At 37.6% G+C, this 26,245-nt stretch overlaps 1 protein-coding gene across 20 annotated transcripts in view; it reads right to left on the bottom strand.

Annotated features, from left to right (window-relative positions):
* Window positions 1–26,245, bottom strand: part of Lrrc7 (leucine rich repeat containing 7) — a 494,798-nt gene that overhangs the window by 243,797 nt on the left and 224,756 nt on the right. For all 20 annotated transcript variants that reach the window (XR_003954326.1, XR_003954327.1, NM_001370782.1 and 17 more), the window contains one exon: window positions 7,453–7,570. Coding sequence is in view for 18 of the 20 variants with exons in the window: in NM_001370782.1 (NP_001357711.1) it covers window positions 7,453–7,570 (118 nt within the window). In the remaining 2 variants the exon portion in view is untranslated. The remainder of the gene's footprint in view (window positions 1–7,452; window positions 7,571–26,245) is intronic.

Genomic DNA, 26,245 nt, shown 5'->3' on the forward strand with positions numbered 1-26,245 from the left:
AGGGTGTCTTAGGGTTTCTGCTGATGTTCTGAAACACCAGGACCAAAATCAAGTTGGGGAAGAAAGGGTTTATTTAACTTGTACTTCCATGTTTAATTCCTCATTGAAGGAAGTCAAGACAGGGACCCAAACAAGGCAGGGGCTTAGAGGCAGTTGCTGATGCAGAGACCATGGAATGTTGTTTGCTTACATGTTTTCTCAGCCTACATTCTTATAGAACTCAGGACCACCAGTCCAAGAATGGTGCTGCCTTCAATGGGCTAGGCCTTCTCCTATCAATAATCAACTAAGAAAATGTCCTACAACTGGATATTTTAGATTTTTATCAAAGGAGGTTCTCTCCTTTCTGATAACATTAGCTTGTGTCAAGATGACATAAAACTAGCTAACACAGAGGGCAACAGATGGAAAATACATTAGGATGGACAATGGATCACTGCATACAATTAGGGAATTTATTATTGCTGAGAAAAGAAGTCTGGTTTATAAAAAGTCTGGACATGTTCTTGTTTCAGGTTACACAAATGACAAAGTTTTGTTACAATTAACAAAAGTTTGTTAGAAGGTTAAGAAAATACATTAGGATGGACAATGGATCACTGCATACAATTAGGGAATTTATTATTGCTGAGAAAAGAAGTCTGGTTTATAAAAAGTCTGGACATGTTCTTGTTTCAGGTTACACAAATGACAAAGTTTTGTTACAATTAACAAAAGTTTGTTAGAAGGTTAAGGTTAATAAATAAACTTATTTTTAAGAAAAAGGAATCATTTTTTTTTTAAATTGAAGACAAAAAGCTGGGACCTCATTTTCCAGTTCATTGCCTTTCAGTTAATTGAATATTTTTATTATATCATGTAGATAAATATTCTATGAAATGGGCTCTTTCAAAATGTATTTTCTAATTGAAAGATGAGAACACAAACTCTTCACATTTGACAGGAATCCTGTGATACTCTGATGTATGTGCATATTAGGCAATGCTGAGATCAGTTTATACTAGCCTATCTCCTCAAACATTTATTATTTCATCGATGAACTGACTTTTGAAAGACCTCATGCTTTATTATACCCAAGCACCCTGCTGTACAGTAGAGCTGGGAATGAATGCTCATTCTGGGTGACTGTAACTTAAGTTGCCCTGGTAGCCATCTCCTCATCCTTTCAGTGCCCTGACTATGTAAAAATTATGAGCACAATATATTCATCAAGCTGAGAAGCTGACAGTGGGGGATGTAATGCATTATTAGTATATCCCTAACTTACACCCACCCTCAGAGAATGTGCATTTTTATTACAGCAACTTCTGATAAAAATTACAAAAACTTCTGGTAAAAGTATAGACTACCAGACTGGAATAGTACAGTGGAATGATTAAATAATGTTAGGAATTCAGAGTATAAAAGAGGCCACAGATATGGTGGAGAGGCATACAACATTGAACTGAAGAAAGTTATGAAAAAGAAGTAAAAATAAAATTGAAAATCTGGATGACGGAGTGGACTAGTTACTAGTTGCATTGTAACTTGTGAAAGAATGACTCAAGAATACACAAAGATATCAGAATTAGAAAGGAAGCAACTGGCCTACGTTCAGACTGTATGATACACTTGAATTTTAGCAGACCTATTGACAATGTGTTAGAATTGTATTCAGCATTGTGACTGAGTATAAGACAAAGGTTTCAAAATTGGCAATGTTTCTGAAATATAGAATCAACCAAATTAAGAAAAGGTATTTTAAAAAGTGATACAGTTTATAAAACAAATTATTTAAAAAATTGTGCACAAAACTGCACAGTGAGATGGCTCAGTGGGTAATGGCACTTGCTGCCAAGCTGAAGGCTGGAATTCAGTTCTGGGACCCATACAGTAAAAGGACAGAACTGATTCCAGTAGGTGGTTCTTGATTTCCACACATGTGCTGTGGCAAGTACACACACACACACACACACACACACACACACACACACACACACAGACACAATACACAGACACACACTCAGACACACAGAACATACACAAAGACACATGGACCCACACAGATATACCCAGACCACAATACACAGACACACACACACACAGACACACACACACACACACACACACACACACACACACACACAAATGTAATTAAAGAAAAATGTGCATAAAGCTTCTTAAAGAAATTTGTAAAACTCAAGTGATAGCCACAAAGTAAGACATAATAATAGGAAGTAGCCTGTTGTTATTTATCACCATGAGGATCCGTTCTTTCTAAGTTAACTGTTAAATTCAAATCAAAATGTAAAATTATGCCAGACTAATTTAATTGTGCGTCTTAACAAACTTGACTAAAAGCTTGGATTTGAATATCAAGAGCATCAAGACACTTAAAATGAAGAAAGGAAGAGAGGACAGAATTTTTAGACTGAATGAATAACAGAATGAATAACAGAAATGAATAACAGAATGTTTAGACTAAAACTCAATAAGACACTGTAATAGTGAGAGCAGGCCTCAACCAGACAGTAGCAGTTCAGCAAGCCAAAAAGGCTAAAGAACTGGAAGACTACACAATCAGTGGAGAGAGATGCTACTGAGTATCACTGGGAAGCAGGAGTTCCACTCAGCATGCCCATGGCTACTCATTGCAACCATCTGTAACTCTAGGTCCGAGGAATCTGATGTTCTTTTCGGACTTCTCTGTGTGCATGTGGCACACAGACACAAAACACTCATACAGAAAAATAAAATAAAAAAATAGAGCATAGGTATTTAGCATACTGCTAAGCAGGTTACTAAAAAGCATTTGAAGAACAATATATAAAATGTGATAGTAAGTTACAGAAAATTTAAACCTCAATTCAAACAACTAGGAGGGTGAAGGGATGGGCATGGCCATTTAGGTGTGTTTGTAAAGTTTTATTCATTTAAAAAGAATATATATTTGCAATGAATGTTAACACTCCACACATTATCTGATATTCTTTTCTGCACAATTAAAATATTCACTAGCTTAAAACTTGAAAATACATGAATGTTTTAATACAGTTAAATCCTGACTGTTTTTAATGAAGGAGCACACAGGTCATGTTAGTACAGAGAGGTCAAGCTCTTGACTTAATTTAGAAATCCAGAATCTTCACAGAAACAATGACATTTGAGTATTGAGTAGAGTGAAAGTGAGCCAGGTACAAGAGGCATAGAAAGTGATTTATGCAGAGGAAGTAATATTTGAAAAGAGAAAGCGTTCATGAATCTCTATTAAATGTCTGAGAAGCTTTCCAGTACCCAGACCATAAAGAGGAAAAATGCCAGTCACCTGTGGTTAGATTGGCACTTGAAATGAGTGTTATTAGGTCAGATATGAAGAAAGACTCCCAGCGTTGTGTTCAGGAACAATACTGTGTCCTAGATCCACAGAATCACCTTAAGCTAGAAAGAAACATAGGTATGCTGGAAATTTAGGTGGGTGCTAGAGCTAACAAATGGAGGGTCAGTCTGGCAGTGGTTGGACAAGCACAAGCAGTTAGGGGGCTACTCAAGTGAGTCGTACATGCCAGACACAAGAGAGAACTGAACTACAGCTGTGGACACCTAAAGAAGCAAATGGACTTTCCACAGACATAGAACTTGGCAGCCATGGCAATTGAATGGATAAGAAACTAGAAGTGAGAATACATGTTTTCATCCTTTGCCTCAGTGGATCACAGTAACATAAGCAGAGGCCTAGGAAATGAAGGATGAACATATCACAGGGATTATGAGTTTGGTTTTAAATGCATCATGTTTTGTGTCTGTGGGGCATCGTGTACCTATGCTCAGCAGACAGATGGCTATGTTAGTGTGAAGCTAAAGGAAGAGTCACAGCTTGACAGGTGGTAGTCATTACCCCAAAGAACATAGGTATTTAACATATTGCTATGCAGCAGGTTACTCAGTGTGTCTTTTCTAGCAGTCAGTTAAACCACTTAGAAGTTTTCAATGTGCCAAGTGGGATTTTGTGAGGATCATCTAATTAATAACAGATAATTAACATAGTACCTTTTAATAGGATAAAATATTATTTACCTGCCAAAATTTACAATATTCCCTAAACCGTGTGCTCATAGTTCCAAATAGAAAAGTGATCAAGATAGTTTCTGAATTCTAAGATCACAAAATACTACTTATTCAAAAAATCAAGTGGAAAAGTAATGCCTAGCTAGCATGCAAAAAACCCCAGGTTGGATCCCCAATGTCTCCTCCTCACCTGAAAAGGTGATGTAAGTTCAAAACAAAACCAGCTACAAGGCAAAAGTTATCACATAACAGGCAACTATACTATGCAATAATTACTTTCCTTTTTGTAAATGGAAGGAAAATCTCAGAATACATAGCGTTTGAAGTCTCTTCTGTGAATGTATGTAGTGTGCTTATATGAATGTGGATGCATATGTGCACACATGTATGTGCATGAAGAAACACTTGGATTTATTTTTTAGTAAGCAGAAGACTCTGTTGAGATTAGAGCATTCAGCCAGAGAGGGATCAGGTTGAGGAAACTGTATATAGCTCCTGTGCCAGATATTGCAATGACCAAGGATAATGTGACAAGAAATTGGCAGAAGTAAGATGAGAGTCTACAATGAATGGTCAAAAGCAGCTTTAGACTCAAAATGAACGCATTTTTTAAAGGTTCTCTCAATCTAATCCAAGCACATTTCAGTCAAGTTTTTGCTCAGGTTGTTGAGACCTTGCATGGGTCTGTCTAGCGATATCAATCGATATTCTATCCCTGTACTCCAGCTCTGCTGTAGTCTCTCCCCTTCCAACAGGGCTTTTTCAACTGCCAATTGCAATGCTGACTGTACTCATTTCAGACTCCTGTTCTTTCTTCCCTTGACAGATTCCTGAAAGATTCATTAAGTTCTTTGAGTAACTGCCCGGGTCCCTGTCACAGAATGTGGGACAGGACAGCCTGCAGCTATAATTTCCTGAAGGGCTGTTTGTGTGATTGCCAGCTGTGGTCTTCTCATTGTCACCTCACACCCTTGTAATCAAACATGTACCCTATAGTGGCCTGACATCTCTTGCATGACATTTTGTGTAAATATTTCCAGGCTATGGAGGTAAAAGTAAATAATAGTTTTAAAGACTTCTAAAGATGCACACAGACTTTCTTCTGGGATAAATAAGTGCAACTTGTAATTTTTAGTGTAAAAAGACCTCTGGGAATTATTATATTCTTTCAATAAGGTCACTCTTTAGGAACTTTAAATTTATGTATGGCAATATGTTATGTGATCATTTTTAAATATAAGGTAAGTTTTTATTACTTGTATTGTCTACTAATTTGCCCAATGGCCAGATGTGGTATTAGCCACATCATATTTCTTAGAATCATACATTGAACATAGAATTTGAAATATAAATGCATTTAAGTACTTTGATAGCAGTAACATACATCAAATGCCCCTCAATTTATTATTTTAAAAACATTTATTTTAATTTTATTGTGTATGTCTGTGCAATGCTCACAGAACCCAGAAGAGGTTGTTGGATCCATTGGAGCTTCAGTTAAAGGCAGTTGCGAGCTACCTGGTGTGGCTGCTGGGAGCTGAAATAAGATTTTCAGGAAGAACTGTATACTTTCTTAAATGCTGTCTTTTCACCCCCAGTAAATATATTCCTACAAGAATAAAAGTGGATATGAGGCCCCTGTCCATAGGTCTAAGTCTGGTTGCTATTCAGGAGCACCTGTATAGTCTTTCTTGAATTATTCTCATAGAAAATAACTCAGTGGCCAGTGAGCTTAATGTGGAAGATTGTTTAAGAGCCTGATTACAAATGTATTATCTCTTTCAAGTTAAATCTGGAACTTGACCCCTTTTCTATTAATACAACAGTCTTAATTAGGTCCTGCCATTCTCTAATAACACATGTAATTAAAGCACTACTCTGAGTAGTGTCTTAGAGATTATTAGTTATTTGTGGGTATCTATCTTAGCTCTCCAGTGAACTGTAAAGTTAATAATGACTCTCAGCCATTCTATCATGAATTCATTCAGTAAATATTTATTGAGATCCTATAATAGCCACACATTATTGGGAATAGAAATAAAAAAAGCAACAACAAAGAATCTGAGACACCACTGAACTTAAATGCTAGAAAGTGGATTGACTGCAGGTGATATATAATGTATATGGCATGTCGCTTTCATGTGTGGGAAAATGGTGAAGTGGGATATGCTTATAGTGGATCTCACCAGCAGAATCTGGGGTTTTAGTGAAAAGGTGTAGGAAGGCTTGTGAAGAGGACATTCAAGTAGTGCCAGTGTTTATAGTGAGTTCCCTTAGGAAACTGTCATAGAGCATCATGGGGCATCAGACATCTTAAAGATGCCATTTTTATATCCAAGAAGTTTTTAAACAGACTATTTACCTAGACATCAATCCAGGACTATCCAGCTCCCATTCATCTTGGTTTGCCTTGCTTACTACTTTGTAGGAAACATCCTCTAAGAACATATTCACCCTCCTCCTAAAGGTGGCCTTCAAGTTGAACATAACTTTACACACAACTGTTTACTCAGTCCTTCACAGCCACTTGTTTAAATACCTAAATCACTTTCTAAAAATGCAAATTTTGTGAGGGGGGACTTGCTTTTTTTATGCCTGTCCCCTTGGCACCAACCATATTGGGTGGAGTTACCATAGCAATACTTGTTTGTGACCATGGCACATTTTTCATTCAAGAACTTGATGGTGAGGCTGTGCTTTGCACCACAAATTACCTGGTCACAATCCTTTGAGATGGATCTTTAATTTATTCTAATAAAAAGGTAGCTGATGCCATTTGCAAAGTAACAATGACCTACTGAATGAATTAGGACACTTGAGATCATCTGAAGGCCCATCTTCCTCTAGGAAACCTTCAGGGAAATACCAACATGAAAAATCAATATTAGCACCAGGTCAAAAAATTCACCAGGTTCATGAATTTGGCTCACAATACAACAGATATGACTGAGCCTTGATGTTTTTCCAGGATCTGTTCAAGTCATTTGGAATGTGAAAGTAGTGTCTCTCCTGCCACTGGATAGAGTTTGCAATCTGGGCCAGGAGAAGAAAGCCAATAGGCATGGTGAATAAGTGAATGCTGTGCAGAGGTGAGTGTCCAGGGGACAGTAAAGCTCAGGGTAGCAAATGGGAGGATTATTTCAAGGAAGTGAACAGAGTTCATTGAGTAGACAATGCTCTGAAAATGAGGATGAACCTAGTAGAGGATGCAAAATGGTTTAGAAAGTTAGAATGCATATCTGAGTTGAGTGAGGAATTAGATCCAGGGAAGTCAGGTATACTGTGAGACAAGAAGGAGAAGTTATTAAAATTAATAGAACTTTAATAAAATAAAAAAATACCTTATCATAAAGAAAATAGATATTTTCAGCAAAAAGATCTGAAGTTGTTTGGAGATTCTTATCTTACCGTTTTTACTGATGTCGAGTTCTTTCAGGTTAACTAGGCTAGCAATGGAGGTTGGCAGACTTGAGAGGTCATTATCAGGAATGCTTAGTTTCCGTAGAGCTTGACAGTTGAACAATTGCTGTAATAGAAAAGAATCACTCACTAGTTAGGCCACAGTTTGGCTAGACTCACTTATACCTAAACTCAGTAGCAAATGTGAAGCACATTTTTATCAACATGACAGCAAAAGAGCCACTGATTCATCCTTATTTTCTTCCATACCCAATTTGAAACAGTTTCACAACACATCCACCTGTTAGTGCCTCATTGTTCTTTTTTCCCCCATAGCAACATAAACAAAACATAACAAAATGAAAGCCAGGCAGACAAAAGCCTTCAGAGTTACTGTCAACATTCTTGAAAGTAGGGGCATCACCCTAGCTCTCTTTATTTTGCTATAGTATTAGATTTCAGAAAGGATTACTTCTATTTCTTCATTCTAAATAAATACTTGTGTGTTGTCAGGAGCTGCAGCACATCAGAATATCATACTCATGTTCTTTTGTGTTCCTTGCTATGCCTCAGAAATCACTAGTAAATGAAACATGGGAGGAAAACCCAGTCAGGTTCAATTTCTTGTTCTATCGGTCTGAAGTACTGGGTGAGGGAGAACCAAGAACTACCGTTGATTCTGGAACCCAGCATGCTTAGAACTACTGTGGGTTGAAATGTGCTTTGGTGGTAGTTTCTTGATTCACTCAATGAGTCTAGTGTGGAGATAAGGCAACATGCATTTTCAGGAAGACATCAGTTTGGGTGAATTGATATAAGTGTTTCTAGTATCACACTGTGGAAAACAACAAGTTTTAATTTTTTAAAAGCTCTATTCAACTCATCTTGACTACTAAAGGCATGAACAGTTGGAAGAACAGTTTTTATTAATTTTCTTGTAGAATTATCTTAATGAGATCCTTTTCTGACATTTTTAATGTTGCTTTGCTGAACTTCCACAAATGAAGTCTGGTAATCATGATTATGCAGTTGGCTAATGGTATATTTAACTACTCTTTCTTCCTACACATAATTCCTTATTTATAGGAAAAAACAATGTAGCATACGGCTGTTATTTAACTCATTAGCTTTTTAAAAAGGAGATCATATGACTTCTTACATAAGAGGAAGTATAAAGTCTCTTACGTTGACTTAGTCATCTTGGGTTCTTTATAAAGATTATTTGCCACTTGATATAATGTCAGAATTATTTTTTTCAACACCCTACATAGAAATGTACATCTTTTAAAAATAAAACTTTGAAAAAAGATGTTTAATGGGTTCTTTGAAAGAGATTTCTCCTAGCCAAATAGGAAGACACATGGCTATAGTCCTGGAAGTTATTCTCAACTGCCTTCTAGTCTGTGCTATCTAGTAAGACAGTGATGTGCTATATGAATATGTGTGGTTAGTTACAGCTTAACAGTCAACTATCTCATCACTGAGAGGAATGTTAAAACTAATGCTTTTTAAAAAACAGTCTTTTAAACAAACTTCTCAAACACAGTCAAGATTTAGTAGAAGTCCTAATATTCTTAATTTTGAATGAAGGGACATATAAATTTTTTAAAAGGAAACTCCCTTACATGATCTACTAGGGAGAATCTAAGCCAGAATGAGCCCTTGACTCAAGATCAGTATCTGGTCAACCTTGACACTTATGCAGGGTTATCTTTGAACCCAGTGGTTTTCTTGTCTGTAGGGTAGGGATGCTCAGCCATATAACATGAGACTTGAGAGAGCAAAAGGTGTTAATATAGGCTATCGAAAAGATTCACAGTTTTCCTTTACTAACATCTTTGGTATTTGGAATGTACCTTACAATCAAGAGTAAGTTTTTTTAAAAAACTTTTTATTTGTTATTTGTGAATTTCATATCATGCACCCCAGTGTCACTCACCTTCCTCTTCCCTCATACCTGCCCTCTACTCCTGAAACCTGCCCTCTACTCTTGAAACCTCCCCCAGTATAGAAAAATCTCATGGAAGCTGTAGTTGTGTCACAGTGTGTCCTACAATATAACCTTTGTCCATACTTCTTTTCATGCAAATGTTTATTTTAATGACTTGTTGGTCTGGTACAAAGCCTCTGGCTTCTAATACTCTATCAACACTGGAACTTAGAATATCCTGTTGTTGCCCTGTGAAATAGAGACATTGCAGCTTTGGATCTGTAGAACCACACATTCATGCATTCTAGCAGTTTATCCAGAGGGTAGATGTTGGGGTGGGCCAATTCAAATCCTTTGTTCTGGTCCTGAGAGGTATCTGAGCTGGTCAGTTTGCCAGCTCTCCTGATCTCATGTCTTCTGGACAGGATCACCAGCAATCCTGCAGCTAGGGCCAGCTCTACCTTGTTCCCCGGGTGAGGTGCAGGGCCCACTCTCCTGAGTGTTGCAGCTGGTGAAGGACATGGCAAGTTCTCTCACTCTCATAACCCTGGGCTAGTTATCTTAACTGCCATAGGTGGTGAGGGATGAGTGAGAGGAGAGAGTAAGTTATTTTTAAGGACCCCCCCCCAATATTCTTGCACTAATGATTTAATCTCATAATAAGAGTCTTAAAGTTGCTGAATAAATCACTTGTGAATCTATCATATCCAGAAAAGTTGGGTGACTGTTAGCAATTAAAAGTACACTAATGTACAACAATGTGATGGTCTGTTTGCTAGTTTTCTAAACAAAGCAGTGTGTTTAGAGGTAGAAGCTTGATCAGCTTGCCTGGGTATCATGCATTTCTCCTTCCCATGTACCACAGGATGCTTTCCTGTTCACAATTTATGCTGAGCCAATAATTTTGAGAGTGCAGATAATTAAAGGGAAAATGAGAAGAGTACCAAACTCCTGCTGAGGCAGGCAGTTTTGGACAGGAAGCTTCAGAGAGGTAAACAGTCTCAGTGGAGTAGGTTTTCTAGATCAAGTTTCTTATCTGACTGAACATCCCAGGAGTCATGCCCTCTACAAAACTAAGAGCCCTTGCAAGGCCTTCTCAAAATTCAAGCTTTGAGTGAAAATGAGGTGGGATCATTATAGAAGATCTCTATTCTTCAAAATAGGGGAAATAAGAAACAATAAATAGCTAATTACTGTCAGACTGTTAACTACATGAGTATTCTAATTTTGAATTGCTAATAGCTCACATTTTAAACATAACAGTAATGTTTTGAATCTGAAGATGCATTTGTGCTAGAATCCCATATCTCTATAGCTAAAGAAATAATTTAATGCTGGAGTTTTGTTTCAGAAGCATATGTAATTTAAATTGCTGACTCTGTAAGAAACTTTAGAACTGAAGTACAATCACTTAAACATTTTTAAGCTATGATATTGAAACATACAAAAGTATAATAAAAATTATTTGAGGTTAAAAAGGTATTGTATGGGTCTCTTCAAACTCCACAGACAGTAATGATACATGATGCAAAAAGGAAATCCTGTTCAACATGAAATCTGTAGTGTGTGTTGGCTCAAATGCCCAGAGTGTGACTCTGGAATATTTATATTAACCCTAGCACAATTTTGCAAAAAGTTATCCAATGACAATTAACTCAATCACATGTCTACAACAAAACTTAAGAAATGTTTATATTGAAACTCTTTACAAAGTATACATGGACTTTTCCATAAAGATGGGTTCTAGGGATTGAGAAACACTATTCAAGATAAGAAAGGATCTAGGGAGAATGACTGAGACAAATATAAATGTCTGAGGGAATCAGGTATGGCCTGGCCTATAAATAGCTCAAAGGTCATCTAGGCTATTGTAAAGTACATGTGACATCTCCCATAATATTGGGTTCTACTGACTAAGAAATGATGCTCAAGATAAAGGTCTAGTAAGGAAAAGTCTAAGATAAACATATTAGTCTGGGGGAGTTATGTATGTCCTGTCCTTACAGAAACACAGGTTACCAGGCTATTAATTACACCCATTCCCAGACTTCTGGGCACAAAACAGGTTATACATCTCTCCCTTGAAGAGACAACCCTGAATATTTAGCATTCCTTGTTTCCTTAAGTGCTTTTACATGAGCATAAAGACCTCTGCTTTCTACATTCTATAATGTATACTTTCCCTCATTAATTACAAGGACACTGTTTAGTTGTGCCTGTTACAAACTAGGCCTATGTGGTTGTGAGTACAAGGGACATTATGTGATATATGAAGATCTATCCCTTTGGGATCCAGGCTCTGAATACACAAGTAAATGGACCATGTGCACATGTATTTGGTCAAGTGGACACCAGAATATAAGTGCAGGGAGTCATGAAGTAAGAAGATATCCCCTTGAATCTAGAGTCTGTGCTTCAATATTCAGACACACATGTAAGTGCCCTGTGTAAATCTCTTCAGGGTATTAGACATATATGCACAGGGCATCTAATTGGGTTGAGACAGAACATCAGCAACTCACATCAGCCTCTCCAAAAAGGGCATTGAAGGGAAGAAGTCTTGGAGGAATCTACTTGCAAGTGTCAGAGGATGCTGACATGGAGTAGCCATGGCTATGCTTCTATCAGTTGCCATTTCAAACTAGTTTCAGAAATTCACTTGATAATCTGAGGGGATCTAGATCTTGGAGAGAGTGCCCTGAGTCTGTATTAAAGGTGCATGTGTTGGAGATATGCTGAATGTCAGCATTGCCCTCAAAAGTCAAGCTGAAGCAAACACGAAATGCCTCTGAGCCCAGGAATTAGAAAAGATATTATTTGGTGGATGCCATACAGTGAGAAAGTGAGCTTCCTGGATACAGTCCACCATTTTGCACAGCTGTGATGGATGTGCCTTGGAGAGGCACAGTTCTGGGGACTTCATCTCTGTATTGCTTCTTGCTGTTGCTGATCCTTCTCATGCTTGTCATTGCTATATTCCTCCTGTATTTAGTGTTGTGTGAATGGCCATGAGATCATCAGTGCCTATAGTGTGGTATTCTTGTTTCTTGGGAGATAGCTCATTCTGTTGGGCATTTTGATCTTGCAGATCAATATGAAGATGAATTCTCATAAAATAATATTTAGAGGAATTAACAATTTTACAGAATTTTTGATTTGATTTAAATATTTTTAGAAAGTTAAGTAGTTTATAGGAAGTTTAAGGAGCTGGTTTGTTTTTGCCAAAAATATATAATCAAGTTTGAAGTAGGAGTAGAATGTGCCCCCTCCCTTGTAAAATAGTTAGGGCAGCATAGGTTAGAAAAGGAGAACAGTGGGCTTCCATGTGTTACAAGCACGTAATTGTACTTGGAAGAGAAAAATGGTCTTGGCACAAGTTAATAATAAAAGAAAATATTCATCCTAGGTCAGGTCTGAGTTCCTAGAACTTATTCCTAAGGATGGGGCCAAAGGTATTAGTGCATACCATGAAGAGAAAGGGTTACAAATAAAGAGTAAATAATTCAATTGTCAGTATAAGAATAGAAAATAGACAATTAGCCAGTTTAGCTGATCAAGGCCTCAAAAATAAGATGTAAGATAGAGGATGATGTCTTTCTTGGTAAATGCAAATTGTCATCAGCTAAGCTTAAGAAAAAACTTGCTACTTTAAACTTGAATTTCTTAAATGTTGTTAATCAATGTCAAAAGCATTACTGCTTTGGGGTTACAATGTACTCGTGGAGAGAAAGATAGATGGGAACTGTTTAGTTAGGTATGAGTTTCAAAGAAGAATACATAATCAGTAATCCTTTTGTAATTTCCCTTTGTGTAAATGTTTTTATCTGTTCTTAAGGAATAAGTTCTTATGGTGATTGTTCTCGGAGAACATGTAATTTGTAGCTATGAGGTAGTCTTTTTCCTTACATAGAGAATTTTTATCTTAGGTGGTCTAAAATGGCTAGGAGAAAAATAAAGTTATTAAAACTTGTTTGCAGGAGCTTTGCTTCATCCACCAAATATGTGTATGTATATATGCATGCATGTATATATGTAAAGTTAGGTAGAGCTTTGCTCCGTCCACCAAATGTGTGTGTACATGTATATACATATATAAAATGGTTGGAGCCTTGCTTTTTCCACTATGTATGTGTGTGTGTGTGTGTGTTTCCCCACTTTCATGGGGGTCTAAAGAATCAAGACTTGTTCCCTCAGAGAAAAGTTTCCTGCATGTTCAATCATAGACTGTATGTATGCCCTGAGACAGTTTACCTGTGATGTCAAAGCTGTCCTTCGATAATTATTAGCCAACAATGTTCTAATATTCATGGGATAATTATGAACTGAGGAATATACAGTGAAAATGCTGTTAGCATTGCTAAAGAAAAACAAAAAACTGCAAAGTGGATTGTTATTAAGTTATATTTAGATAATTAAGGCAGGATCTGAAAGTATGTTGATGAAATCAGATATTATTAAAGAGAAATCAGAGAAGAAGATTAAAAAAGATTAAAGTCAGATGCAGAAAGTAGTAGCAGATCAGATTCTAGGGAGAAATTAGACCAATGTGCCACGAAAGATACCAGGTAATCAGAAAGACTCCTAAAGGACACAGGGGAGAGAATAAGAAGGTTTTCTTGGAACACAAGAGAACGTTAAGTACAAAGAAAGAGGATGGGGTTCAAAAAGGGTATTAAATGGCAAGTTTCACTAATGTGCAGGAGGCACAAGCTCAAAAAATTCTGAACAAGAAAAAATACTCACACAAATTCATATGAAACTATACAGATCAGAGCATCTAAAAGTTGCCAGAAGGAAAGATTTCCTTCAAAAGACATGTGGCAGCTGGAGAGACTAGTGCTAGCAGCCCATGATACTGTGGTTGACAACAGTTTTAGGTCATACTTCAAAACCATAAAAGACTTGGTAGTTCTCAGCAGATGAAAGCAATAAATTTTGGAGGCGATGTGGTTGCTAATCACCCTGATTATATTGATGCATACTGTGGACATGTACTGAATTATCTCACAGTAGCCCACAAGCATGGATAAATATTGTGTCAATTAAAAACAAAAAAGTAGTTAAGGAAAACAGATGAGTTCCCAACAACAATTAGAGTAGGGATTCACTAGATATTAGTCTTTCAAGAACCAATAATAATCTTATATTGACAGTTTTTTTTAAAGAAAAAGTACAGAACAGCATTATTTCAGACGTAGACCAAGTGAGTTCTTTACCAAGAGTTGCAGGTTAAAGCCACCATCAGAAGATATCTTTAAGTATAATAGAAAATGATTCTAGAAGTGATGTCAGAGTGGAACTAAAGACTGAATAAATTTGGTGCTATATCAAAAGGGAAGTATTGGTAAATCTAAATAGTCACTGGCTCTATAAAGCAACAGCAAAGTGTTAATTATTGGCTTAACAATCAGGTCAGAAGCAAAAGTCTGAAAAAATGAATGCATTTGTCAAGAGAGAGATGATTAGATTAAAAAGTCTGGTAATTAACTTTGCAGATTTATCTTTAGAGAAATGTCTGAGAGTTAACCATATGATACTTCTTACAATACAGCATGGTCTCTTGATCATAAGCTTTAGGTGATTCTCTGTTCCTCAGGAAAAAGTGCAGTCTCCATTGTGGCCTTTGAGGCCCTTATCTCTGCAATTCCCCATCCTAGCACATCCTCCATCACCAGTGCATCCTCTAACCTGCTTCTATCATCCTGCACAGGAGCCTCTGATTCTCATGCTCTAGTCTCCAGCTCATGCTGTTAGCTCTCCTGCTCTGCCCCATGTCCTTCTCATCAGTTTACACACTCTGTCTGTGTCCTTGTCTAAGTCTTGAGGTTCTGGCCCTGACGTTCATGTGTGTGAGGGCTGCACTGAAGGCTCTTGCTGTTCCAGTAGCTATGACAGTGTATCATGTAAGGTGAACTTTATTTCGTCTTCTTAGTGAGAAGCTATTTCTTCATAAATATTATGAGAAGGAATAATGTAACATAGAAGGAGCCCCATTTCATGAGTACCTGCTACATAAGGGCAATTCACCAACCTTCATTGTAAAAATATATTATATTCTTATAACAGTAATGGAAACACGCCATTCTTTACTCACTTTGTAGGGGAGAACACAGCTTTTTATGGCATATAATTAGCAAGGGCCAGAGACAACATTCTCTTACACATCTATGTGGGTACTAAGCTTTGTCCAAAGCAGCACATTCTGCAAAGATGTATGATCTGGACAGTTAACTATGACATCTGACAAGAGTGAGGAAGACCAGGGGCACCAGTGAGCCATCCCTGGATGACTGATAGGAAGCTCACTGATGATTTTACAGCAGCAAATATGCAGCTGGAGGAGCATATGCATGTGCTGGCTAAACATTATTATTCTTTGTACTGGTATTTTATACATCCAGGCTTGGAGATTCATGGTTACTATAGCAACATCATGACATGCATGTAGGTGACTGTATGCCAAAACATTGTTCCCTAGGGCAGAGGTAAGAAGACAACTGTTTAACTCTCCACTACACCTGGGAGTGTTTGTTGTATGGGGAAATTTTTCCTGGAACGTTTCATGTAATTTCATAAATGTTGAAAAAGAGGGCTATCGGTGTTTATGAAGAAGGCTTTGGAAAAAAACTAAAGTCCAGTGAACTGGTATTCTGAATTGTTGGTTTCTTCGAAATTCCTCCTTGAATCCTGTTTTCAAGTGTTCAACCACTGACAATCCCAACTTGGTTGGAAAACTCTTTCAATGAAAATATTACTTGTGTACATTAACGAAAAATGTAAAATTCTTTAGTTTAATAAAATTATGAATAATTATCTTTATTTAGGAAGGAGCAATTCAGAAATAATAGGGTAAAATTGTTTTACATTTGCATTTTATGAAATTATAAGCTTCCAATAATACCTCATTTTCCTACTTTTTGTCCTTTTTTCCCCTTTCTTCCCTTTCTATCCTTTCTTCCCAGATTGTTGGTGTTCAGTTTGGGCCTCTTTAACAGTTATATAGTGTCAGGACTCAAGAGAGGAAACTAATAATCCCCTTCCTCAAGTATTCAGTGAGCTATAGAGAGAAATAACATATATACCTAACTAAATAGGACGCCAGAAAAGGAATTTTCAGAGGACATCAGATAAAATAACTCTGGATATCCTTAACTTAAAGACCCTATGCCCACCCTAATGTTTATTAGCAGTAAGTTTATTCATCCATTCATTCCAATTTCTGTTTGTGAAAAGAACTGCTTCTGTGATCAGAAATGGGCTGATTGGAAATGAAAATACCCATGTTAGAGCCACATGTAAGGTGCTGTGTACACTGGCAAGGAGAGAGTCCTTTTAAAGGAGAACCACTGACTATCACATAAAGGAAGATTTTATATTTAAAAAGAATCTTGCAGTGAGTGGGGCATAAATGTGGCAGATGTGAGACTCAACAAGGTAAGACAGGATTAGGGAAGATTCCAGCTATAGGAAAAGACAGCAGTTTGGCTTTCCTTTTTTAATTGGCAATATCAAATGGGCTACAAGGAAGGGATCTCTCTTATGTCTTGCAGAAGGATTGCAATAAAGTTTCCAGGCATTTCATCTTGTGAAATGGTAAACACTGTGGGTGCTCTTTCTAAACTACAGATCTTTTGGCAAAAATTTGTACAAAGATGTTGGGTTGTTTTTCCTTTTGGAACAGCAGGGTGATTTTTAGCATTTGTCACGGTCTTCAAAGGGGGTATATCTGATAACTAGAATAACAGCTGTTGCTTTGACGATAGAAGGCATATTTCCAGACTGAGCCTATTCAATAATCATATACATTTACAATTTAGAGGTAAAATCTTTAACTTACATGCCTGTGATTACTTGGCAGTATCAAGCTAATATCAGGAAAGAAAGAGAAACAAATACTAAGTAGAAAATCATATTTTTATTGTCTTTCATCTTCCAGTTTTCCCAGGAATTTGGGGTAAACTGTCTTGTCAGTGCTGGGGACTGAGCCAAGGTTTTGCTTTGCAAGGTAGGCACTCTACCTCTGTTCCACACTGCAGCCTAGGTTATATTCTAATATTACATTAAACTACAGATTGAGGGTGTGTGTGGGAATGCATATTATTTTGGAGTTCTTTTTAGGTTATTTATTTATTTATTTATTTATTGCAACTGGAAATTAATATGATTGCTGATTATACGGAATTAAGGAAACATTGAATTTTGTCTTAGGGGAACAATCAGTATAGATATGGACAATACTTGGTTGGATGGCATTTGATACAGAGTTTTATTCATCGTCAGCAGAGTGTTTATTGTTACCTCATTTAATATTTTATAGTCCTATGATCCACTTTACAAAGGTAAACTATAATTTCTTGTCCAATGAGTAGGGAATAAGAAGAGAGCTTTAGACTGACTGCAGTGCAAGTTTCTGTTGACTCACATATTAACTTGACTTCCACAGGGGAGTGGACACAACAGCACTATTTGCTTCATCCTGTGTCTGTGGACACAGATCAAACACACAATATATATGTCATGTGAGTAGTTGCCACAGCAACCTGAGTATGTGGTATAAAAGGAGGTACAGCAGAGAATGAGACAAAGTGATTGTATCAGAAAGTAAAGATGAAGGCCAGGAAGGATGAGATCTTGGAATGAGTGGCAGAGTGGATATCAAGCATAGGAAATACCATTTTCTGTTTTAAGATAAACCCTGTAAAGCTAGAGGCTACAAGGTTAATTGTAGCCAGACAATGGAAGTCTCATTTTATTACTCTAGGCTCAGGCTCAGGCTCAGGCTCAGGCTCAGGCTCAGGCTCAGGCTCAGGCTCAGGCTCAGGCTCAGGCTCAGGCTCAGGCTCAGGTATATAGGTTCTTTCTAGAAGTAAAGAAGTGGTGGGACTTTAACTTCTGTGGTTTGGTCATATTTACATTGGAAATATATCACTGTTGAATGTGAGGAGAATAAAACGGAGAGAAAGGGCTGGTTTAAGAACTATCAGTAAGAAGATTGTTGTATTAGTGTCCTAGAGATGAGGGCTGGACAAATGGATCAGAATGGAGAAGAATAAAGAAAGAAATTTAACAAATAGAAAACAAAACATGACAAGACACAGCTTTGTTTGGAAGGTGAGATGAGAGGAACTCTAGGAAGATAGGGATCCCAACTCCATAAGTAGTTACTGAGATGGGAGAAACTGAGACAACAGACAAACCGAGATAGGCTTGCTGAGTTTGAATGAATACTCAAGTGAGATAAGAAAGTGTGGCTACTTTTGAAGACTGAGGTAGTGTTGAGGTGGGTGAGAGATTTGAGTGTGTCATTGAGCATGAGAATGGTTGATACTGGAATCAAGCCAGAACCAGAAGAGCCCTACCCTATGGCAGAAGAGAGACATCAAAATGAAACCTCAGGTCCTAACCTGTGGAGGATCCAGCTCTGTACTCTGCCTGACAGTGCAGTCACCCTGCCTTGGAACCCTACAGGATCCTGTTTTCTTTGTCTTTTTTCTCTTTTTAATTGTAAATAGAGTTGGGACTTTTGTCTGTTACCTGCTACTGAATTAGGTTTCTTCACAGGCTAGTGACACTTTGTTTCACTGACAAGTGAAAAAGCTGTTGTTATTAATGTTAATGAGAACATTGGCATGGTGTGTGAGTATTTTACAAGGTTCTCTGTAGTCAACCTTTAATTATTTAGAACAAAGAAAAAGAGCCACTCTTCCTGTTTGAAGACAGCTGGCATAAGAAAGACTCTATTTGAGGCCATAGAAATTAAATGCAGCACAACCTGTATTGTGAAAAAGGAAAACAAATCATTAATTCATCTACTTAAAATGTAAAGAAAACAAAAAACTTTCTGGGCAATAATTCCCTCCTTCCTCTCTCTCAACCAACCAGTTGCCAGAATAGCAGGAAGTGATGGGAGGTTCTACAGAGAGGCTTCAGAGCTCCTGAGTCTGACCAACCAGATGGTTGATTCAGTACTGCTTCAGGCTCATTATGGAAATGCCAAGTTGTCTCCTTGAATGGGGAGAACTAGTTCCAAAAATTCATTTAGACTAAATGTCCACATAAATTGTAGAAAGGGTGCCTGTAAAATTATTTTTCTTTTGCTTTAAATCATTTTTGATTTAGGAAAAAGATCACTTAAATTTTGGAACATAGGACTGCCTGTTCCAAATTTTTAAACATTTTTGAACATAGGAAGAAAAAGAGATCGATTTTGTGCTGTTTATGGTGTGACAGATAATGAGAGCCACTGCTGCTTGCTAAAATGTACATGTCACACCCCAATCATGTGTTTTATTACTCAATCTAAAACTGTAGAGAATTTTCACAAGGTTGGATCATGATAAAATTGAAAGAGGTAAAATATTCTTGTGAAGGACAAGATATTTTTTCCATTTGTCACAGGAGCATTCTTGGAGTAGGGTTCAAACTCAAGATGGCCTGACTCCAACATGTGGTTTTGCAATGCCCAACAGCAGTGTGTACTCACATTGTTCAAGGAATGGTTGTCTTAAAAGTTGAGTCAGGGGTCTTTTAACCTTTGTGCTCCATATCTCTGACAAGACAATTAAGAGACTAGGACTTTTGTCTCCACGTTCCTGTGACTGTGACCTCCAGAACTTACTCACGATCTTGTCCTAGCAGTCTTCAATTATTGGTCATTATGGTAGGATGCAGCACACATAGGTGTTTTCTTACTTATTGTCTACTAACTTTTGGAAAACCGACAGCACATGGTAGTTTATACAGTTGAGGAAAGATCAGTTCTTTGAAAGGTCAGACTCAAAATAGCTCTCAAGTAGTGTCATGTTCTCTTAAAAGTTTAGAATGCCTTGACATCACAGAGCTTTTTGCACAGGAACAAGCCAGGTCAACCTCAGATTTCACAGCTTGCCTCAGGATTGGGGTACATGGCCTTCTTGCCTCTTTATTCACTCTATATTCTACTTTAGGTATAGTCAGACCATTTTTTATAAGGATCATTTTATCTTGGTGTTATCAGCTGAATTTTTAAATAGATTTCAGAACAAAATTAAAATTCTTCAATCTAGAACAGAAGGCTGTACCATTTCAGCCTGATTTCTGTCTCTTGCTTCATATACATACATACTGTGGAACTTTAATTCTTCAGCAATGCCTGTTCATACCCTGGAATGCACATATTTCTTTCCTGAAAAGCTGCTACTCATTACTAAGTCTCATTTGCAATGTTCTTACTTAGGAAGGGTGCTCCACTGAGCATTTCCAAAGTGCCACTGCTTGATTGTGCGTCTTAGCAGACACACATCTGATAATGATGCTGTTGAACTCATGCTTTCCATGCTAACAAGCATGTAAATCTTTTCCATTTCTGTTTCCTTGTGTGATGAGCAAATGACCTGACATTATCTGATGTTTCATATTTCAATGGTACCTCTTATTAAATTTGTTATTAATAAATGAAATATTATTGTTAAAGAATATCCATGTTTACTTGAAAACTCATTTCATTTTTAGTATACAAACAGCAAATTTCAGTGCTACAATGAGCCTACCTGGCATCAATGGCAAAGCATACATGCTTATTGTAGGGTCCCATCACTGATTAGCTCCATCTGCCATTGTCAACAACTGGTATTATGGACCTCACTAGATCTCATGTGATTTTAAAAAGAGTAGGCACAAATCTGGACTTTTGAGTGAAATCTTATTTTCCATAAATTATCTGCTAACTCATTTGTAAAGATGTCCCACTACCTGTTCCTGATCTCAGGATAAAAGCTTGTCTTGTATTTCTGTCCATGTTGAAATGGCTCAGACTCAGACCTCATTCTTTCCTGAAATATTAAAGAAAGTGTTGATCCAATAACCCATATTTTACATCTAATATACAATCTGTCAAGCTTCTTTTCCAAAAAAGCCCATTCCAACATCTTTTAAGATAAAAGTTCTGGGAAGACTAGGGATATGAGAGACATATCTTAACATAATAAAGGTAATTTACAACAGGTTCATAGCTAGTATCATTATAAATGTAGAGAAACTCAAAAAATTTCCACTAAAATCAGGAACAAGACTAAGATTGTTCACGTTCTCCAGATGTTTTCAAAATAGTGCTTCAATCCATTCCAATCGGGCGGGACCTGAGACAACATTAGAGAAGCAGAAAACCCAGCCTGACTAGGGTCACAAATCCCTTCCGGTCTGTGCCAGCATCCGGTCACCTTGGGTGCAGAGTCTGCGGACACCTCCAAGGTCCCTAGAGGACAGCTTCTGAGGCAGATCCTGTTTTGGGCTCCAGATATCCAGGCACCTTCCCTGCCAGAGGAGAGGTGTCCACCCTGCCCAGGAGGACTTTGTCGGAGCACCTGGGGGAGCCATCTTGGTTCCTGGATCACTCTGAGACTAGTCTTCGCAGGTGAGAGAGTGGACTACAGAAGCTAACAGCTTCTGGGACAGGCCCTGTTTCGGGTCTTTATCTTCTGCCAGGAGGCAGGTCCGAACGCCAGATATCTGTGCACCTTCCCTGCAAGAGGAGAGCTTGCCTGCAGAGAGTGCTCTGACCAAAGAAACTCAGGAGAGAGCTAGTCTCTCAGGACTGCTGATAAAGGCTAACAGAATCATGAGAGGAAAAAGCTCTAACCAGAGACAACTATAACAACAGAGATTACCAGATGGTGAAAGGCAAACGTAAGAATCTTACTAACAGAAACCAAGACCACTCACCATCATCAGAACGCAGCACTCCTGGACACCCCAACACACCTGAAAAGCTAGACCCAGATTTAAAAGCATATCTCATGATGATGGTAGAGGACATCAAGAAGGACTTTAATAACTCACTTAAAGAAATACAGGAGAACACTGCTAAAGAGTTACAAATCCTTAAAGAAAAACAGGAAAACACAACCAAGCAGGTAGAAGTTCTAAAAGAAAAACAGGAAAATACATCCAAACAGGTGGTGGAAATGAACAAAACCATACTAGACCTAAAAAGGGAAGTAGACACAATAAAGAAAACCCAAAGTGAATCAACGCTGGAGATAGAAACCCTAGGAAAGAAATCTGGAACCATAGATGTGAGAATCAGCAACAGAATACAAGAGATGGAAGAGAGAATCTCAGGTGCAGAAGATTACATAGAGAACATCGGCACAACAATCATAGAAAATGCAAAATGCAGAAAGATCCTAACTCAAAACATCCAGGAAATCCAGGATACAATGAGAAGACCAAACCTACGGATAATAGGAGTAGATGAGAATGAAGATTTTCAACTTAAAAGGCTGGCAAATATCTTCAACAAAATTATAGAAGAAAACTTCCCAAATCTAAAGAAAGAGATACCCATGAACATACAAGACGCCTACAGAACTCCAAATAGACTGGACCAGAAAAGAAATTCCTCCCGGCACATAATAATGAGAATAACACATGCACTAAATAAAGACAGAATATTAAAAGCAGTAAGGAAAAAAGGTCAAGTAACATATAAAGGCAAGCCTATCAGATTTACACCAAACTTTTCACCAGAGACTATGAAAGCCAGAAGAGCCTGGACAGATGTTATACAGACACTAAGAGAACACAAATGCCAGCCCAGACTACTATACCCAGCCAAACTCTCAATTACCATAGATGGAGAAAACAAGGTATTCCACGACAAAACCAAATTCACACATTATCTTTCTAGGAATCCAGCCCTTCAAAGGATAATAACAGAAAAACACCAATACAAGGACGGAAACCACACCCTAGAACAAGCAAGAAAGTAATCCTCAACAAACCAAAAATAAGACAGCCACAAGAACAGAATGCCAACTCTAACAACAAAAATAATAGGAAGCAACAATTACTTTTCCTAAATAACTCTTAATATCAATTGACTCAATTACCCAATAGAAAGACATAGACTAACAGACTGGCTACACAAAAAGGACCCAACATTTTGCTGCTTCCTGGAAACCCGCCTTGGGGACAAAGACAGACACTACCTCAGAGTGAAAGGCTGGAAAACAATTTTCCAAGCAAACAGTCTGAAGAAACAAGTGGAGTAGCCATTCCATTATCGAATAAAACAGACTTCCAATGGAAAGTTATAAAAAAACAAGGGGGGCGGCACTTAATACTCATCAAAGGTAAAATGTTCCAAGAGGAACTCTCAAGTCTGAACATCTATGCTCAAAATGCAAGGCCAGCCACATTTATTAAAGAGACTTTAGTAAACCTCAAAGCACACATTGCACCTCACACAATAATAGTGGGAGACTTCAACACACCACTTTCATCAATGGACAGATCATGGAAACAGAAACTAAACATGCACACAGTGAAACTAACAGAAGTTATGAAATAAATGGATTTAACAGATATCTACAGAACATTTTATCCTAAAACAAAAGGATATACCTGCTTCTCAGCACCTCATGGTACCTTCTCCAAAATTGACCATATAATTGGTCACAAAACAGGCCTCACCAGATACAAAAATAATGAAATTGTTCCATGCATCCTATCAGATCACCACGGACTAAGGCTGATCTTCAATAACAACATAATAGAAAGCCAACCTTCACGTGGAAACTGAACAACACTCTTCTCAATGATACCTTGGTCAAGGAAGGAATAAGGAAAAAAATTAAAGACTTTTTAGAGTTTAATGAAAATGAAGCCGCAATATACCCAGACTTATGGGACACAATGAAAGCATTTCTAAGAGTGAAACTCATAGCTCTGAGTGCCTCCAAAAAGAAACTAGAGAGAGCACACACTAGCAGCTTGACAACACACCTAAAAGCTCTAGAACAAAAGGAAGCAAATTCACCCAAGAGGAGTAGACAGCAGGAAATAATCAAACTCAGGGGCAAAATCAACCAAGTGGAAACAAGAAGAACTATTCAAAGAATCAACCAATCGAGGAGCTGTTTTTTTTTTTTGAGAAAATCAACAAGATAGATAAACCCTTAGCCAGACTCCTAGAGAGCACAGGGACAGCATCCTAATTAACAAAATCAGTAATGAAAAGGGAGACGTACCAACTGATCCTTGAGAAATCCAAAACATCAACAGATCCTTCTGCAAAAGGCGATACTCAACAAAACTGGAAAACCTGGATGAAATGGACAAATTTCTAGACAGATACCAGGTACCAAAGTTAAATCAGGATCAGGTTAATGATGAAAACAGTCCCATATCCCCTAAAGAAATAGAAGCAATCATTAATAATCTTCCGACCAAAAAAAGCACAGGACAAGATGGGTTTAGTGCAGAGTTCTATCAGACCTTCAAAGAAGATCTAATCCCAGTTCTTCACAAACTATTCCACAAAATAGAAGCAGAAGGTACTCTACCCAACTCATTCTATGAAGCCACAATTACTCTGATACCTAAACCACACAAAGATCCAACAAAGATAGAGAACTTCAGACCAATTTCCCTTATGAATATCAATGCAAAAATACTCAATAAAATTTTCGCTAACTGAATCCAAGAACACATCAAAACAGTCATCCATCCTGACCAAGTAGGTTTCATTCCAGGGATGCAGGGATGGTTCAATATACGGAAATCCATCAACATAATCCACTTTATAAACAAACTCAAAGACAAAAACCATATGATCATCTTGTTAGATGCGGAGAAAGCATTTGACAAAATCCAACACCCATTCATGATAAAAGTCTTGGAAAGATCAGAAATTTGAGGCCCATACCTAAGCATGATAAAAGCAATTTATAGCAAAACCAGTAGCCAACATCAAAGTAAATGGTGAGAAGTTAGAAGCAATCCCACTAAAATCAGGGACTGGACAAGGTTTCCCGCTTTCTCCATACCTATTCAACATAGTATTTGATGTCCTAGCCAGAGCAATTCGACAACAAAAGGAGATCAAGGGGATACAAATTGGAAAGGAAGAAGTAAAAATATCACTTTTTGCAGATGATATGATAGTATATATAAGTGACCCTAAAAATTCCACCAGAGAAATCCTAACCTGATAAACAGCTTCAGTGAAGTAGCTGAATATAAAATTAACTCAAACAAGTCAATGGCCTTTCTCTACACAAAGGATAAACAGGCTGAGAAAGAAATTAGGGAAACAACACACTTCAAAATAGCCACAAATAATATAAAACACCTTGGCGTGACTCTAACTAAGGAAGCGAAAAAACTGTATGATAAGAACTTCAAGTCTCTGAAGAAATAAATTAAAGAAGATCTCAGAAGATAGAAAGATCTCCCATGCTCATGGATTGGCAGGATCAATATAGTAAAAATGGCTGTCTTGCCAAAAGCAATCTACAGATTCAATGCAATCCCCATCAAAATTTCAACTCAATTCTTCAATGAATTTGAAAGGGCAATCTCCAAATTCATCTGGAATAACAAAAAACCTAGGATAACAAAAACTGTTCTGAATGATAAAAGAACCTCTGGTGGAATCACCATGTCCGACCTAAAGCTGTACTACAGAGCAATTGTGATAAAAACTGCACGGTACTGGTATAGCCACAGACAAGTAGACCAATGGAATAGAATTGAAGACCCAGAAATGTACCCACACACCTATGGTCACTTGATCTTTGACAAGGGAGCTAAAACCATCCAGTGGAAAAAAGACAGCATTTTCAACAAATGGTGCTGGCACAACTGGCGGTTATCGTGTAAAGAATGCAAATTGATCCATTCCTATCTCCTTGTACTAAGGTCAAATCTAAGTGGATTAAGGAACTCCACATAAAACCGGAGACACTGAAACTTATAGAGGAGAAAGTAGGGAAAAGCCTCGAAGATATGGGTACAGGGGAAAAATTCCTGAATAGAACAGTAATGGCTTGTGCTGTTAGATCCAGAATCGATAAATGGGACCTCATAAAATTGCAAAGCTTCTGCAAGGCA

This window comes from Mus musculus, chromosome 3, assembly GCF_000001635.26.
Source record: "Mus musculus strain C57BL/6J chromosome 3, GRCm38.p6 C57BL/6J".
In the NCBI taxonomy this organism is placed as follows: Eukaryota; Metazoa; Chordata; class Mammalia; order Rodentia; family Muridae; genus Mus; species Mus musculus.